Here is an 18845-nt window from a genome sequence, read left to right on the forward strand (position 1 = left end):
CACAGAAAATAGCACGAACACAGTACAGCGGCCACAGACTTCAGACTTCAGGAATACGCTGTATCAGTGCGCGCGAGCGGCAGGGGGCGCCACGTAGACCATCCGGGAATTTCAGTTTGGAAATTCAAAACAAAACCAGCCTGGGAGACTCCCGACATGCACCGCGGCGAGAACAGCCTCTGACCGTTCAAATAATTTCACAAAAAAATTATTTAAAAATTCCAGAGGCAAAAATAAGCTAAAAAAACTCCAGGCTTGGTTAAGATTGCCCAAAAGACGGGATACGGGATGGTTTAAAAATTATAATTTGCAGAAGGAAATTTATATTAATTTTTTTTCTTGTCCTCGTGTCATCACAGTGTAGAGCTGCTGCGGCGAGGCGTTGGCGCCATTTTCAAACTCCAGAGCCCAAGTGAATGGAAGTGTAGTAGCAACAAATTTCATTTTTTTTTTATTTACTTTTTTATTTTTTACTTCGACATTTTTACAGTTTGGATTTGATATGTTGCCCTGGATTTAAAGATTTTTTTACTAAGGTAAATATCTATATTTTTATTATACTAACTAAACTTAGCTTAAAAACAGTTTTATGCAGAATTTGCTCCAGAAGTTCATTTATCTAAACTGCCTGCGTACTTTTTATCTGCGAATATTTTTATCTAAGTGCTTGAGGGTTACATATAATCTGTATTATCATTGTAGTTCTACTTCTATCAGTAGGCTACTGTTAAGACTATGGGGGAGAAAAGCTGCATCAGCACTCAGTTAACAAACCTAGGTTAGGTTAGCTTATGTTATTATGGTGGTGTTTAGTTTAGTTAAGCTTAGAGGTGGGTAACCCAGGTCCAGAAAGTAAAAATCCAACCCACGGTTTTGTACCAACTGCCTGGGCGGCTCCACTGCAGCTCAACTATACACATAGTCTCCCAGGCAGTTGGTACAAAACCCTGGGTTGGATTTTTACTTTCTGGACCTGGGTTACCCACCTCTTAGTTAGTTAGCTAGCTAGTTAAATATTAAGAACCACTAGGTAACATATAGCTGCGTAAATAGCTAACATAACTAGCGTTTTAACAAGTTCAGGACAAAGATTAATTATAACTGTAGCTGAGTAGTTAAATAGTTATTGAGGGCATTTGTTTTCAGAGACTGATAAAAAAAAACTGAGATATTTGAAGGAGAATTGGTGATGTAAAGACGTTGTACTGATCTCTCCAAATCTGTAGCGTTAGGAGTTTCCTTGATACAGACTGTAGGGTTTGGTTAGCTAGCTTACGTTAGTGTGTGTTATTAGCTAACTAGTTATTTTACACTACTTGTCCCTGTTTTATTTAGCTAAACTTTTTTCAACATTTTAACGTGGCAAACTGTTTATGTTGTAAACATAATATATAATTCTACTATGCACATCTCATTGTGTCGTATTGGTACTGCACTGTCCTGTCTGTTAAATTGTCACGTTGTATTTATTGTAGTGGTATAGTTTTCTGATGCACTTTCGTTTTACTTTTGCACATTATGTTGTAATATTGTATTATATTGTCCCATGTTGCACCATGGATCAGGCGGAACGTAATTTCATTACTCTGTGTACCTGTATTTAGATGTAATGGCAATAAAAGCCACTTGACTTTACTTGAATAAAGGCAGGTAGCTAGGTTATCTTGTTACTTAACGTTACTTAATTAGATCCGATAGAGCAAGTATAGTTACAGCGTTCGTTATAGCTTATATGTTTAGTAAAGTTATTTATCATTTAGTATGTGTAGCTAATTTTCTTTGTACTTTTTTGTTGGATTTCTCTGCGAAACAACTAACCTAACCCCTCCCTATGTATCGTTGCTGTCCAATGAAAACCTTCTTAACTTTCAATAGAAGTCAATATAAAAAGAGTTTATTTCAGGTAATTTTGGAGATTTTCTATTGGTCCATTCATCAAAAGATTTTGACACAGTGTTAGTGACCGTTTGTGTTCAAATTTTGTAGAAAACTAAAAACCGTCAAAATGTAGATACTTCGATATATATTTTCTTCTCTCTTACTAACGTTAGTTGTGCTTTGAGCTGTAGGCCAGGATCGATATGTTTGTTTGTTTTTTACAGTTAGGTTATAGCTCATGTGTTCATCATTTTTCTTTAATGTCATATTTCCCCGTCTCTCCATCCTCGGTATTTCTGTTGACAGTTTACAGAATATGTAACGGTTAATCTAGCTAACTCGCTGTTAGTGAACACTGGAATTAGTTAGGTTAATTAGCGTTACAAGCTTGATTTCATTGTAAACACAAAAATAATATAAAAACCTAAGACTCTTAAATATAAGATTATATTACTCCCGTTTTCGTAGGGTAACCTAGCTAGATTGAATAACTTATTTATTTGCATTATTTCCACAGTAGACATTACCGTCTTTATTCAACTCGAGACTAGTGAGTATTAAACACGGACTGATAACAGGTTTGAGCAGGTTTCACAGGCTAGGATGATGAAGCCAATTATTTTGAGCTCATTCAGAGCAGTTTGTGATGACAGGTCTGTCCTACCCACCGCCACGTAGTACTATATTCCCGAAAATAAGACCTAAGCTACATTTTGCCCTTTTATGCTATTTTTTTAGATTTATTGACGCATCAAATTATCAGTAGCTTGCATACGTAGTGCGAACCTATTCATTCAAACACCGATAAATAAATAAATGCACGTGTGTGCTATACTTTATATAACGTTACCTGCAACGGTAACCTATAGGTCACACTTATACAGTTATTAGTTATAGAGATATTAGGTCCATAGGAGACATACATTAGGCTGTATACTCTCAGACTGTAATACTAATAAGACAGTGGTGTAAATGTGTGGTGGTGCGCAGTTTGTAACATAAAAGTGAAGTTTAAAAGGGAATTATGAAGGTCAAGCAGGCTCTTTGCATTGGTGTGCGACTTTTTGTCCTTTTTTGTTTTCATGGTTTACCTTGCAGTAGAAAACTGGTTCAGGTGTTTATGCTCACTGTTTAAAATATGACTGATCTAGTTATAAAATTGGTTATAGCATTTCCATATTCTGATCATAATGTAAGCTGTGTTTTTACATTTTTTTTAAATTTCCCCCATTTTTAATATAACTGAAATTCAATGAAAAAGGTCATTTGGTATATTTGGGTAAATAAAGAAATTGCATATCAGAATGTAGAGCTATATTTTAAAATACCCAATAAACTTGTGCACCTGTCCCTCCACAAACAGCACATACTGCATTAATTTGATTCACTTACATTCTAAAACATTAGCATGTGCAGTGCAAAAATAATAAAAGTTCACATTTTAAAATATTGTACCAGTGTGTTTGGACATCTTACAGTCTATTGAACCACTGCAAACTGAACAGTTTTAAAAGGCAATATTTGCATTTTATAATGTAATTCAGATGTATCATTAAATGGATCATGTTTAATTCTAGTCTAGTGCTTCATACTAAAAAGTGATGTTAAAGAAATATTTTGTCCTGGTGTTTGATGTTGTTTCCTCGCTGGACTGTTTTGGGTCTTCCTGTTTTTGTGTGTGGTTACTGAGGCTTAGTGAAGAAATGTTTTTTTTTTTTTAGCTGAGTGAGATCATGCTTGAAGTGAAATACGGTAGAGAATAAAGACTATTTCAGCAGTTTATTTTCATAGAAACTCTCTGCATGTTGATTCTGCTGTATACTTTGAGTGTTGTATTAATGTAGATATTTTATATTTAAATGAATTAAAACTGACTTGTATTAATATAGAAACATGATAAATAAGTGAGACATGACAAGGTGACTTTAAGCCCTACATAGTGTGTCAACATAGTGTAACTGTCCTTATTTCCAAAAATATTAATGCATTGTTGGTTTGACCTTTATAAAATAGTAAATTAAATTCAATGGCCCTGTGTTGGTCAACCTTTCATCCTGGTAGGATTTTGATTTGATTTTGCTTAACTTTTGTTTTTTTTTGGTTGTGTCTTATTCATAGAGGCCTTTGTCTTGTCTGAGTGTGTGCGTGTGTGTGCGCATGCAACTGTTCAAGCCCAGTTGTCCTACTCAGTAAAACTATCTGTGGAATCAGATCAACATATTCTCCACTTTTTGTACCTCGTCTCATTTTGTGCTGAGACCACAGAGCATAAACCACGCTTCATATTCAAATGCAACTGTGAAAGCCTTTGAAGTCAGAAAAGTTGGAGGGGGTAATTAGGGTTATTTTTGGTTATACATTTCAATTTTTTCCCCACTCGCACTCGTATTTTTCTTTTCAGTTCGGCGAATGAACTGTAGACAGGAAAGGGCATATTTTTCTAATAATGTGTTTGAACCTAAAACACATCCCTGCACAGATTTGAGGATTTAGTCTGTGGCGAACACTTTCCTGCTTCGCAGCACAGAAAATGTCACAAACCCAACACTTTTCCTTGTGTCGTTTCCCTCTTTCCTGGCGTTTCTGCAGTCAAGCCTGCTCCCTCTTTTGTTCCCCCCTCTCCCTCCCTTTCTCTCCGTTGGCTGTGTGAATGCTTTGGCAAGGGTACAAGAAATCAAGCAAGCGAGAGCTGCTAGCACTGGCGCGCCCCAGACACCAAGTCTCACAAATTAATTTTTTGCCCAGAGATGGTTGAAGCAACAGACCCCAAAATTCACACCCTTCTAAGGAGGCCCCAGGGCAACATTCAGATTTTTTTTTGGATTTTTCCAGCCCCCCGAAAATGTTCATTTTAATTGTAGAAAGTGATGCCCCGGGAAAAAGGCTACAACCCCTGCTTTTTATGCCTACCAAGTTCCTCAGGCAGCCTCACTAGCTAGAGCTAAGCAGAGGCTGCACACTGCATGGGCTGCTGGTCTGAAAGTGAATAGGGAGAGAAAAGGGGTTTAGGGGCTGAAAATAGGTGGTGGGGGACAAAAGGTTTAGGCACTTATTTTATTCTGGAAGCCCCCAACCTGGAATGGAAACCCAGAGCTTAGACAAGTGGGTGTATTTTTGACCTCAAATTAAGACTTGGAATGCCCATTGATGAGTGTATGTGTGGATTTGTTTTCTTTTTAATTATATTGCTACAAATTTGTTTAAAGTGATTTAGCTATTTTAGTTGTTGTTTTTTCTCTGTATTTTTAGGGAATTTACACATTTCCATTTGACAGACTTACTTGGTGTGTTTAACCTAGTTTTAAGAAAGATGGCAAAAAAGTTATTTGGAGACAGTTTTGCTTTTCTAAAAACTACAACATGTTAAAGTTAATTGAATTGAGTTACTTTATGATGTTTTTCTCTACCCAGGTGCAGAAGTGACTAAATTGGGAGATGAATGTTGAGTGAGGTTGCTTTTGGGAGTATCTTCGAGTGGCTCCCCTGTTGCTTAACAGACTGAAGAAAAAGGATCGAGGGTAAGTGAATTTCTTTTTCTCTGTCTGCTTCAAAGCTTAACCAAAATGGCCCCTCGTTTGAATGGGTAAGCAAAGTTAGGCCAGGGAGTGTGTGTGCGTATGTGTATTTGTGTGTGAGTGAGCGAGAAAGCGAGTAAGCTTGCTCTCTCTCTCTCTCTTGCTCACTTTCTCTCCCCACCCATTTTCAGTCTATCCTTTTCTCATATTATCTCTCTCTTTTTCTCTCTCTCCCTTTCTCTTTCAGTGCCTCTCTTTGCACCTTTTACATGTCTGATCTGATCTCACTCTGTCCTGTCTCTTTCTCTTCATGAAAAAATGAATTCCTTATTTAATTCTGACGAACTTTTGATTGAAGCTGCTCTTTTATTAGACATAATGGACTTTAGACTGAAGTCTTTTACTAATGTTCTGTTATTTGAATGCATTTTTGCTTAACCTTACAAATTTATACTTGTTTTAAAGGTTACCACATTTATTTTAGTAGTCCTAAAAAAAACAAAACAAAAAAAAAACCAAAACACTAATTAAATGTTATGTTAATGAGTATCGTTTTTAGTCTCATTATGGTTTTAATATACATATTTTGTTTTATAGAGGCTATTGGTGTAAGTTGTTCTTGTACACTTACTGCAATAATTGTGATTTTAAAAAGTAGTTTAGTTATAGTCTGTCATATCCAGACATTGATTTAAATCAAAAATGTAAAACTGTATTTTGTTTCATTTCATTGATTTTTTTAATAAAGAAAAATGCTTTTCCTGTTTCTTAAGTATTTAGGTTAGTGTACTGTTTAAATGTCAGTGATGGTGTATGGGTGTCTTTTTAGAATTTGGTGTCAGGCCTGCCTTTGTTTTTTTAACTGAATGTTTGTTCTAAAAATTGTGAAAAGTACTTTGTCTAATCGTTTGGATTTGACAAAATAATTCCCACTGGGTACATCTCTATTGAATGTCACTGTCAAGGTCACACTTTGGGATTTCTTCTATGCTTCTATGCCTTTTTTTTTTTTTTTTTTTTTTTGTCACATTTTCAAAATATACAAAGCTGTGATGCAACCATTTATTTTACTCACTGTGACTAATTGTTTATCTATTATCTATTGTAATATTTGTTTTTTTTTCTTCTTCAAATTGTATGATTGTCTTTGTATTTATCTTTGTTGTGTAATTTGTCTAACCCTGTTTTCTCTGATAGTGTAGCTGTGTGGTACATTGGAACACAATGTGATTTTCTTTTTAAATTAAATTTTAATTTTATTACAACAGTGGATGCAAGTTTACAGTATCACTGTACAGGATCATGTGACTAAAAAAGTGATCGTGAATGATATCTGCATTATTTAGGAAATAAATATATATCCAAATTTGGTAAGTACATCTTAGAACTGTTCATCATTTAATGAATCAAATTAGTCTGTTTTTCCCATTTAATCTAATTAGTGGGCACTCTATTTGTAGACTGATCCTTTAACAGTCTTTATTACATTTATTTCCTTGTTCTGCCTGCTGAATCCTCCATTTTGTTTTTTCTATTAAACATCTATTCTTGTTGCCACGTTAAAAAGGCCTATCATTGTAAGATACAGATGATCACAAGCCCTCTTCATAATGGTCTGCCAGCACAATTGGTAAAACCAATTTGGTAAAAGTTTGTTAGATTTTTATTCACACATTTATTTATTTATTTTTTTAATAAAAGAGATTTTTCTACCCTATTTCCATTACACATATCTACATCATTCAAGCAAGCTACTTTACTTCACATAGAGAAAAACAATAAAGAAGCGGTATATTAAAAAAAATAGACTGATTTTTTTAAAGAACAGACTTTGTTTATACTAGATCTTTGCCTTTTATTAAGAAAAAACAGCATCTCATAAGCATCTCCCTCTGCCCTAATTTGTAGCCAGAGTACCCTTCAGCAGCACATCATGATTTGCAGGTTCCTATGCGATTTCCAAATCATTTTGTGCTGTTACTGGGTGCCCTGGTGATTCTGCGGTAACGAATAGTCATCTGTGTGCTTCCTCAAGTGTTCTACAGGAATAAGATTGTTGGTAATGGTAACTACTGTTCAATAAGATAAAAGTATAATGACCTAATGGAGTATGTTTGTAAGTACTTAACATATTGTGGTGCATTGAAAAACAAATATGTTCTCAATATATATCACTTTTTTTCCTCAGTTGTCCTGTATTATGAAGTTGTATCAGACAATACTCAATTTATTATTGAAATAGATTGGTCTGTTGTCCAGTGCAAATTTAGAATTTGTGTAATAAAAGTGGTCACCTATGTAAGCTTTTCTCTCTCCGCTCCTGTTTGGAAGAAGCATGTCTGACCAGCTTTATTTTAGTGTCTATTACACACTCTAGTCAAGCTGTGCAAAGAGAAACATCTTTCATAATATTCTTCCTGTCTGTTCTGTTCCTCCAGACAACACTCATTACTGCAGCTTTGTCTCAGTGTGCCTGACACCAGCAGCACATCAATATTGGCAGCTGCCCTCTCCCTGGGTTGCCAGTATGGTTTGTGCTGCTCCCGTCAGACAGACACACTCATCACTCTCTTGAATACTGATCAGCAAGACAAATGCATATCCTTGGTTAATAATGTGTGTGTTTTGCAGTCCGTATTGTTCAAAAGCTTTCACAGATTTTGAAAGGAAATGTTTTTTTTATTATTATTATTAAAAATGTTGAAGTAGCAGTAAATAAAATACATTTAAACCCCACTGAAGTTATATTTTTTTATTATTTCAATGAGTTTAAATGAGTGTAAGAAATCCTGGTTTACATTATTCGTTTTGTTTTGGTCATGCAGAAACAAACAAGAGGGTTTACACATGATGCCTAGTCATTGCAAGGAGTGTAATCTAAAAAAGGTAAACATTTCCAGTTCATGAACTTTTTATATATAAGTTATATATAATTATACATAATGTTATATTGTCTCTTAAAATTGAAAAGCTTCATTTGTCATAAATATTTCATTGATTTTTAATCAAGGAATTCAGCTTTCAGCTAAACTCACTGCTGTGGTTGCTGGTTAATTTTTATTGGGTTATCAGTGGCACTCATAGCTAAAATAATGGATGCTCAGTGAGCTGGGATAAATGATTTCAGTTACAATCATGTGTTCCTAATATTAATGACCTGTCTGAAGCTGCCGTTCTCACTGTCTATTATTTACCAAATGTTGCAAAAGTGGATCTGGGCCTGTATTCATAAACTGTCTCTGAGGAAATGCATTTTTCACTCCCCCAAAATTTACAGATTATTTTAAAAGCTAGGAGTAAATTACTCACTACATTTACAGTTTATTCTTGTACATAATTCACACCAAGCATAATATAATAAGGATCATGTACAACCCAAAAAAGGTTAGACAAGTTATTAGACTTGTCTTACTTCTTAGGTTGAAACTTTTATTACTTTTCTAGTAGTACTGGCTGTACTGGAGGAAAAATGAAATCTGTCTGTCCAACTAATTCATTAAATACTTCAGTGGAAATTGTGTTTTCTAATTTAAAAGCATATACATTTTATGCAATAGTCAGGAATGAATAAGGTAGAAATTTTGTTTAGTTATAAATCATTTAATTTTAGATTACAAATAGCTCTAGACTGATCCAAAGTCTCGTGTCACCCTTGAAACAGCTCACTTAATATTGATATGACACAGGTGCAGGCAAATCACAAAACAGCATTATAGCAGAAACGTCAGTTAGTTCTTCGAGGGCCGCAACTCTGACAAGATTTATATTCTCCCTTCTACTGCAATGAGTCACTTGCAACAATCTGACATAGGTCTGTTTTTAATAAGAACATATTGAACTGTATTTTGTGGCCCTTCATAAATTGGCAAATCTGGGATTGGTCCGTCCCAAAAATTTAATATTAGGAAACATGGCAAATTTTGCCACCACATGTTCTTATTTACTATTAAACATGCACAGGTAGCACAGGTTGTGTAAACAGAGCTTATATAAAATCACAGCTGTAAGAAGACAGGCCATGTTACTGTGTACACAGTCATCCCGTAGGTACATGCATTCTTCATCTCAATCACAAAAATGGAGTATAAATTTGGATTAAAATCAGCTTATTTATATATTTACATATCAACGAAATACAAAATATAACTGTCATTTACTGTCTTCTAATAACAGCACATTCTTAGTTATCAAATGAAAGTGTTGATGTGGGGAATTAAAACCATTTCAAATGCATTTATAATACACAAAAATATGGTGGCATCTGACAAGTGGTTTCCGAAGCACGCCTGGTCGTAACATTTATTACTAAAACTGTACATAAACATTTTTACATTACTGTTTTAGACAATTTATATTCAAACAAAGTTCATACCAAAAAGGAGAATGTAACTGAATTTTAAGATAAGTCCAGTCTGAAGTGACGTGATTTTTTTTTTTTCTCTCTCTTCCATCCGATGATAACTTGCAGTTCAGCGGGAAAGGAGAGGCAGGTCACTGGAGTTCATGATGAGACTGGAGTCCAGATTTAAACTATCTGTAGGAACAAATGTTGAGCAACAGTTTCAATACCATTCAGTACCAGGTTTACTTGTAACTGTACAAGTTAAATTAAATGGAGGATTTACATAGAATAGTTCACTAATACAACAGTTAATTATCCTGAACACTCCAACAGATTTCCTATTTTAGGGGAAAACAGAGAAATGACCACTTAGGATGCCAAAAACAGGATTCCCTTCTTTCTTTTATTATTAGTCAAACAGGTGTGGAGAGGAGGGTTGTTCAAAAACATTGCCGCTGTCTTGTGAAAACATTTCCATTTTAAGTTTTAACCAAAGTTTGAACCCTCTGTACACTAAATTAACCCATCAATAAAAACCTTATTAACACTAACTTTAATTTTTTGCATTCTCTTTTTTAAAGATGTTTTTTAATTAAAATTGGCCAATGGCATCAATTTACATATTTATAACATTAACTACCAACATCCAATAAAATACATAAATAAATAATGACAGCGGTTGGTTTAGTCATCAAAGCCACAAAATATATAACCTTTCTTATATTTAAAATACAAGCATGAACATATAGTACCTTAATTAATTAATTAGACATTAGTAGTGATATTGTTATCAAGTATAAACTTTTATGTAATTATTGTGGCATTTATTTTTATCTGTCAGAAATGCAGATGGATGTTCTTCAGGGTAAAATGCTTTTTTTTTTTTTTTTCCTGGAAAATGTTTTTGTTGCATGAATTGGTTCAGAGCCGTGATCCCATCATTAGTTTGTCCTTAAATATTTAATACATTTATGCATACAGTACCATTTAAAAGTTTGGAAACGCCTTTTCTCAGTCAATAAGTTTTTTTTAATTTTTTTTGTAAATTTAATATTCAAGACATTAAAAGCTATACAGTAACACACGCAGAATTGTTTTGTAAACAAAATGAGTATGTTTAAGACTTTAGATTTTTCTGAATGGCCACATTTAGCTTTGAGGAAAAATCTGTACACTCTTGGTATTTTAATCTCTGTCTTTATCAGGGAGAGTCACCTTTTCTCAGCATCTTGAAGGAATTCTTGAAAGTGCTGAACAATAGTTGCGGCTTTTCCTTCATGCTATGCTCCAGCTCATCCCAAACCACCAGTTAGGGTGAGGCTGTTTTTTTTGTCTACTACATCATTCTATACGTATCCATTAATTGTTTATCTTTAATATTAATCTACAATGTAGAAAAATGAAGTTGTGTCCAAACATTTGACTGGTACTGTACATACACACACACACACACACACACATATATATATATATATATATATATATATATATATATATATATATATATATATATATATATATATATATATATATATATATTTCTGCTTGTGGTCACCTTTTGGTTACAAATCAGCTGCATAATACCTTGATCAAAATTGAGTTTTTTCGTCGTAGAGCCATCACCAAGTCCCTCGATGTCCACTAGATCGCTATTTACATCCGAGTCATTCAGGGCACTGAGAGTAACCTCTGTGAAAGATATTCATTAACATCACATAATTTTAAATAAAATAAGAGGTTTTTGTAATCTGAAATGAAATTAAAATTCCTGAGGAAGCGTACCTGCTGTCTTTGGCTTCTTAATGCTGGTTGGACCTGAGGGTGCTCTCTGTAAGCCTGTTGTCACTACTACCTGGGATGTTGGCACAGCCATGACTGTAGGTGGTGGAGGGGGAGCAACAGCAACTTGTACCCTTTTAGTACTTTTTTTTGGCGACTCAGAAGATAAAGGAACACCACTGTCTTCATAAAGCTTCCTTTTTACTGTCGTTTTGATCTGTGCCCTAGATAAAAGAGATGTAGTTGAAAGTGTATACAGTAATAGGGCTCACAAACCACTGTGTTGTTTTTAAGACTTTAGTCCAGTCATCTTGAATTACACAAGATTATATTAAACATGTTTACATGTCATATAAACCAAGCCTCAGTTCTTTTGTTTCTCTTGAATTTCCACGAAGAATATGGAAATATCCTCACCACAACTGCATGTACAATCCAGAAAGTGTGCCCTACATGAAGGTGCACCATTTTGAATGACAAGACTGAGCTTTCTCATGCATACGCAAAACTACACAATCCATTACAACTATAATAAATAAATCAGAATAATCCACATTCTGCTCACTGTAACTAAGCCAATTACAGTTCAATCCAGTACAGGAAATAAATCAATCAAAGTAGGGAGACCTGATTCCTTACACTGTGCGCTTCTTGATGACCGAGCTGAGCACATTCAAGTCGTCACCAAAGCGCCTAACAGCCGACCGGAGCATCTCAATATCAGTGTCCGTCCATTTAGCTCTGCAAGGAGACAAGGAGCAACCAGGACACAGGTCCTATGGTGTGACTATACTTTACTCTGAATATAGATAATCTTATTTAGCTTTTAAGAGTTGATGAGAAGTGGAAACGTTTTTATTTGCTTTTTTTTTTAAAGCCAAAACACCTAACAGGCTTCTTAAATAAACATTCAAGAAATTCAAGAGAATCAAAAGACATTGAAGGCTAGCCATTAAAAAAAAAACACAACTGGCAAATATAGAGGATGTATGTAAAGTGCTGAGCAATACTGGTACTGGAGTGAATACTGATTTGTAGTTTTATTGGTATTGATAAAGATGTGTTAACAACATTACCAAATTTTACTTTGATAGAGTAGTAAAAAGAAACCATGTAAGATTCAATATTTTATTGCAGGGGTAAACCACAGGGGATGGTATCTAGTACAGTTTGCTGATTTGCTGAAACCTGCTCTACTGCATTTAGTTTACTTGTATAATTCAGAGTATCAATATCATTTTTATTTATTTACTTTTTTATTTTATTTGATCTTTTACATATTGTCACTGTTGTACAAAGCAAGATTGTATTACATGTAGTAACATTTTTAAACAAAAGCTTTATTGTTTGTTATTTACTGCTGTTTGATGTGACCTAATAAAAAGTGTTTGCCTTTAGTGTCTGTGGTCATGTTGATGGATGTCAGTGTGAGACTAATAAATTACATCCTATAAAAACAGAATTAAAAACAGTCTTTTCACATACATTCAACATTTGTTAAATGTAAAATAATTTTTAAACCAAAGTTTTTTTTTTTTTTTTACAAAACATAATTTACAGCTGCTTGAGTGGACCTAATAAAAAGTGTTTGTGATCATTTCAATAGACATCAGCGTGGGACTAATACATTATTCTATAAAAAGAGTAATACTAAAAATAGTCATTTCACAAAAAAAAAAAAAGTCTTTGTGCATAAATGATAACTGGACATGTATATTTACTTAAGTATTTAACTTGAACTCTAAAGACAAGTATTTTTGTAGTTTATCTCAGGTGGAGGTCTGAAAGGTGATCTAGTTAGCCACTGCCGATTACACACCAATTGTGAAAAGGGCTTGTTATCGGTATAGATGTGAGCAGGCTAGTATTTTACCGTTATATGTCTCGGTATCACTCCATCTCCATCCCTAAAAACGTAGCTATATTTGTGAAAGAGTTCTGCCTCCACCTTTAGAGGGATTTAGTTACTTACCCTGCTGGACTGGAGTCAGCCACTGGGTGCAGCTGCATGGTGAGCTCTCCTAGTTTCGTGAAAGCAGCTCCTGCTGCAGAGAAGATCTCACCAACCTACATGTCGCACACACACAAACACACAGAGAAGAAGAGGTTAAAAGAGGTTTTGAAGCTGTCTGAGCTGGGTGTGATAATAAAACCCAGGCTATTTAAGCTATTAACTAACTCGTGTAAATATACCAGCTTAGACAGTAGGTGAGCTAGCATGCGGGCTAGCACCTCGGCTAAACAACAACATGCACACGAATTATTGTTAGACAGTGTTTACGAGCTAGTCAACGCTATGACCGGCTGCAGGGTGTTGATAAAGGTGAAATGGGACTCGTCAGTTACTGCGACGCTTTTTTTTATATACTGTTAGATTAATCAAATTGACGTTGAATCAGAAAAGCTCGCGTTAGCCAGGCTAGCTAAGCTAACCCAGCTACACAACTTTACCTTTGTTGATGCCGAGGTCATTGTTCGTCAGATCTGCGTGTCTTTAACGTGGAAAACTGCAGTAAATAGCCGCTGTTCGCCCAGCTGACATGTGCCCTACAGATGTAGCTGATATAAACACTGGGTTATTAATCTTTAACATTAGAGAAGAGGGATGTTTTGAACTAAATGAGCTACATTAGTGCGCCATAAAGGGTTCAGTTCGCTCCGCGCGTTCTCATTGGTACATAATCTTCCGCCTGCTGTGATTGGCCAAGACCGCTCCGGTATGCAAATAATATTCTTTTTTGTCCGCACAAATGCGCAAAACATGCGATTTTAGAAACCAGAGTAAAATAAAAACAAAATATTTAATCCAAATTTATTATTGATTTATTGGACACAATAATACAAGTAGTTTGGTCCTTTGTTTTAAACCATGTAACACCTTATTTGATGTTCACAAACTGCTGTACAGTCAGGTTCTTAATTATTTGATCATACAGCTCTGGAAAAAATAAGAGACCACATCAGTTTCTGAATCAGTTTCTCTGATTTTGCTTTTTATAGGTAGAGGGGTTGGACAATGAAACTGAAACACCTGTCATTTTAGTGTGAGAGGTTTCCAAGGTGGCCAATCTTCATTAACTGCACATTGTACCAGTAAGAGCAGAGTGTGAAGGTTCAATTATAATGTCAGCATACCACCAAGAAGGATGAACCACATCCAACAGGATTAACTGTGAATGCAAGAGAAAGCTGCCTGAAAGGGATGTTCAGGTGCTAAGCCGGATTGTATCCAAAAAACTTAAAATCACTTAAAATAAACAAGTTAATATTTATAACATTTTTAGAGTTCAGAAATCAATAATTGTTGGAATAATTTGCTGGTTTTCAATCACAGCTTTAATGCATCTTGGCATGTTCTCCTCTACAAGCCTTACACACTGCTTTTGGATAACCTTAAGCCACTACTGTTCAGCTTGGTTTGATGGCTTGTGATCATCTATCTTCCTCTTGATTATATTTCAGAGGTTTTCAATTTGGTAAAATCAAAGAAACTCAACATTTCTAAGTGGTCTCTTATTTTTTTCACATCTGTATGTCATTATTTTATGTAACACTTGTAATATTTCCACTAAAAGCACAATACATTTCAAATAAAGTAAAGTAAATGTAAACTTTCATATTTAATTTAGAAATCTATAATTACCAACAATATATTAACCCCTTTACAGGCCAGCATTTTTCTCAATATTCTGCCTGATATTACACACCTTATTCTTGTTTTTTTAAAGCATTGGATAAAAAGGTAATCAAAAATTTTAAAAGAAGCATTACTAAATAATACTAATTGTATTTGTAAAACAAAATATGTTTAAATAAATCAGCAAATGTCAACGTATAAAATAAACATAAATAATAAAAATAGCTCTTTTTAGACGTCAATTTCAAAACGAACATTTCTTGTCCTAGAAACCTTTCATTTTGTTACAGTTGTCTAGTTTTTATGTTTGTTTTTTCAAGCATTCAGAATTTAGGTGGATTTCTCCTACTAATCTGAACTCATACGTGAAGTACCGAGTCGACAGGCAGCTTCTCCAAGTGTCCTGTTTGTAATCTTCCTTCTTTTTTTAAATATACAAAATCTGTGGAACATAGAATATATATATATATATATATATATATATATATATATATATATATATATATATATATATATATATATATATGTATATATATATGTATGTATATATATATATATATATACATATATATATATATATGTATATATATATATATACATACGTATATATATATACGTATGTATATATATATATATATATATATATATATATATATATATACGTATATATATACATATATATATATACATATGTATATATATATATATATATATATATATATATACATATATTCTGAGGATGGTCTCTTTCACTTTAATTATACCCATAATAATATTGGACTGCAGATTTAGTTCCCAAGAACTGCCACCAAATGCAAATAATCAACTGAAACTGCTTATCAGTCAACTTTCCAACTACTTTTAAGTTCATAAAAATGGAGAAGTCATGTAAAAATTCTGCAGTTTCGTAACGTCTTAACCAATGTTTTTGTGAAACCACTTAAAGTGAAAATCTACACTGCAATCAAATCTTTATTTCTTTATGTCTGAACCACTGACTTGGTGTACAAAGGCAGAATGGAAATGGAAATGTTGGTGCCTTCCAAATACTTAATGATCTCTTTGTATGTATGTAATGAATTTCTGTTGGAAATAATAGTAAGAATAGCATTGTGTAAAAAGCACAATAAAATTGGTGTTGTTAAGAATTAACAACATTTTGGGATATGAACCACGCCTCAATTTCCCGTGCTCCTCCCCCTGGTCCTATATATATACCTTCCAGGTGCTCACCTACGCGACTTTCGACCTCGCACCCGCCTCTACCCCATCACCACCCTCATCTTCACTCTCATCTTCACTCTCATCTTCATCACTCATCTTCATTACTCCTAGCTGCGGGGGGGGACCTGGCTTGAGAACCGTCTCAAGCTGTTCTGAACTGTACCCCAAGCAACATCATCACAGTTCCCCTCCCCGCATCGCGTAGGCGGGGTTCATTACAGCAAATTTGATTTATCCAACATTTGATGCACTTTATGTCTTTCTATTGCTTGTTGTCCCATGTTGCACCATGGTTCCAGAGGAACGTACTTTCCTTACACTTTGTACCTGTACTCAGATGTCGTGACAATAAAAGCCTCTTGACTTGTCTTAATTAAATAATATCTTTTTATCTTTCAGATATTTTGATTTGAATATATTGTACCTATTATCAAAGTTAACCAGACAAAAAGCACATTTCTAGATGGGATCTTATTTATTTAATTTTAATGAAGACCAATGTGTAAAATGATATAATATTTTAAGAATATCATTGAGTTCAGTAATATCCACACACTTTAGAACAGAAAGCCTAGTAAAAAAAAGTTCTACTTGAAGTTATTCTTTAGTTCTGTGGGCGCTTGGTGACCTCTGGAGGATAACAAACTACACTACAGTACCCTGACACACTCCTACCAAGGCCACTGCTAGATAGAATATACAGCAAAAGAGGGTGAAGAAAAATATATATATGTTTACGAATAATAATGTTTTTTATTGTTAATGATAATAAATATCTGACCTGAAATGTAAAGGTTTTTATTGTTTCAGGAAGCAAATAATCTGGTAATTCAGACAATTGCTAATTTCTGTAGTAATTGTAGCTGAAAATTGTCTACACACTGTAGAAATATTAATGCTTATTATTGATTCATAATTCAAAACATGGCAACTAATAATTTAATTTAATCAAAATCTCATTTTTCTGTCCAGTAATAATAATAACATTTGTATGATATGGGATGACTTTATAAACATTTTCTGAAAATAAAACCAAAAAGACAATTTGACTTTAATTTTAATTATGCAGTGTTATGCTCCACAGTTTTATTTTATGGAGATGCAGTTACACTCTTTCCTCAGACATAAATTTTTCTGATTGCAGTAAAATATAAATTGACTTCTTAAGTTTGGCTTGTCCACATGTTCTGTAACCTACTTCAGACTATAAGTTTTGATAACAAGGTCACAGACAAGATTTCTTGTATGAAGATTAAGCAAAACTGCACAGTGAAATGGTAAGTTACTCTTTTCTTATATCCTTAATTTTTATATGTTAAGCTGCAGAGGCTGTGTTTTTTAAGTAAAAATGTCAAAATATCTTGTCCTTTTGTCAAAGGTGGCCAAACTTGCTAAGGACTCTTATTTTATTTATGTAAAAACAAGTCTTGAATTATAATTATTACTAAATTATTCATAGTTTGTAATGTAAAATATAGCAATATAGTTTTCATTTGGGACATTACTGTTTTTCCATTCATTAGCGAAAATGAAGACACAAGGTTTTGTTCCAATATCAACAATTCTAAGTATTTAACAACTAATATCAAAAACTTGTAATGTATACAATCCCCTTTGAGTTAAGATTTAAAACAATGTGTGGAGGTGGTACAGAGCTGTGGTACAGAGCTTTGGCACCATCTTCTGGAAGGTCTGTTGGGTGTTTTAATGTTATATTGTGGGCAAATTCTCAGAATGTACCTGATACATAATCATAAAAAATAGAACATCGGTTGTCCCGTATTAGTTTATCATCCATTATTCCATATTAAGCACTGTTTATTTAATTGGCATTGTCTAAGGAAATCTCCTTAACTTATTTTCTTCTAGACAACAATAAAATCAGACGAAAAGACAAGAATGACCTTAGCAGTAAGTCTCCTGCTACTGCAATGTTCTCCTGAGATAAAGACCTCAGTCATCTCATGTGTGTCTCCTCTTGAGATTGTTGATTGTAAAGCATTCTTTGTCTCTAGTCTTCAAATGCACTATATAAGTATAAATGTACATTAACTTTATTTATTAGTCTGTAACTGAAATCTGCATCCACTAGGCCTCTGCAGTCTTTCAAGTCACCATATTTATAGTCTCTTTCTCTAGACGGCAGTATTTCTTTCTACACAGACTGGGACAAAATTCCAGAGACAGGATCTAGTTTTGACTGTGATTCAACATTCTTCTGCTATTTTCCTTGATGATTACAGACTCTTAAAAATCAGATTTTACTGTTTTCTTCTTTTTTTCCAATGTGCATCCAATCAAATGCAGTTCATTTTGCTTCTCAGTAAAACAGCCCATGCATCATTGATATGCTAATCTCATCAAGACTATTGTTGAAGTGGGTATGGCAGTTTAGTGCACACTAACAAGAAGCAGCACCAGCTGTCTTTCCAGTCCCACTTACGGTTTAGTACCATAGTCTTTGAGATCG

At 34.1% G+C, this 18845-nt stretch overlaps 1 protein-coding gene and 1 long non-coding RNA gene across 3 annotated transcripts; one reads left to right on the forward strand and one right to left on the reverse strand.

Moving 5' to 3' along the window:
- Positions 1 to 172: 172 nt before the first annotated feature.
- On the forward strand, positions 173 to 8314 carry LOC111194369 (uncharacterized). The gene is made up of 3 exons (XR_002651043.2): positions 173 to 536; positions 5290 to 5396; positions 8219 to 8314. It is a non-coding gene; the product is annotated as an uncharacterized LOC111194369 (long non-coding RNA).
- Positions 8315 to 8972: 658 nt separating this feature from the next.
- Positions 8973 to 14204, reverse strand: zgc:92664 (uncharacterized protein LOC436695 homolog). Of its 2 annotated transcripts, XM_007248119.4 has the most exons (6): positions 13966 to 14204; positions 13487 to 13581; positions 12154 to 12255; positions 11518 to 11738; positions 11320 to 11424; positions 8973 to 9927 (listed from the first exon to the last, which is right to left on the reverse strand). In XM_007248119.4, exons 1-6 carry the CDS (start codon positions 13984 to 13986, stop codon positions 9863 to 9865), a joined length of 609 nt encoding a protein of 202 aa, XP_007248181.1. In that variant the 5' UTR covers positions 13987 to 14204; the 3' UTR covers positions 8973 to 9862. The 2 variants fall into 2 exon arrangements, with proteins under 2 accessions (XP_007248181.1, XP_007248182.1); XM_007248120.4 differs by lacking the exon at positions 12154 to 12255 and having other exon boundaries at positions 13966 to 14192.
- Positions 14205 to 18845: the final 4641 nt, after the last annotated feature.

Source organism: Astyanax mexicanus, chromosome 8 (genome assembly GCF_023375975.1).
Source record: "Astyanax mexicanus isolate ESR-SI-001 chromosome 8, AstMex3_surface, whole genome shotgun sequence".
Lineage (NCBI taxonomy): Eukaryota > Metazoa > Chordata > Actinopteri > Characiformes > Acestrorhamphidae > Astyanax > Astyanax mexicanus.

Excerpts from the sequence above, each read along its gene's own strand:
- zgc:92664 (XM_007248119.4), bottom strand. The coding sequence starts at position 13,986 with ATGACCTCGGCATCAACAAAG. Across the intron at positions 13,582-13,965 it reads TGACCTCGGCATCAACAAAG|GTTGGTGAGATCTTCTCTGC; the intron begins GTAAAGTTGTGT and ends TGCGACATGTAG. Across the intron at positions 12,256-13,486 it reads GCTGACTCCAGTCCAGCAGG|AGCTAAATGGACGGACACTG; the intron begins GTAAGTAACTAA and ends GTCTCCTTGCAG.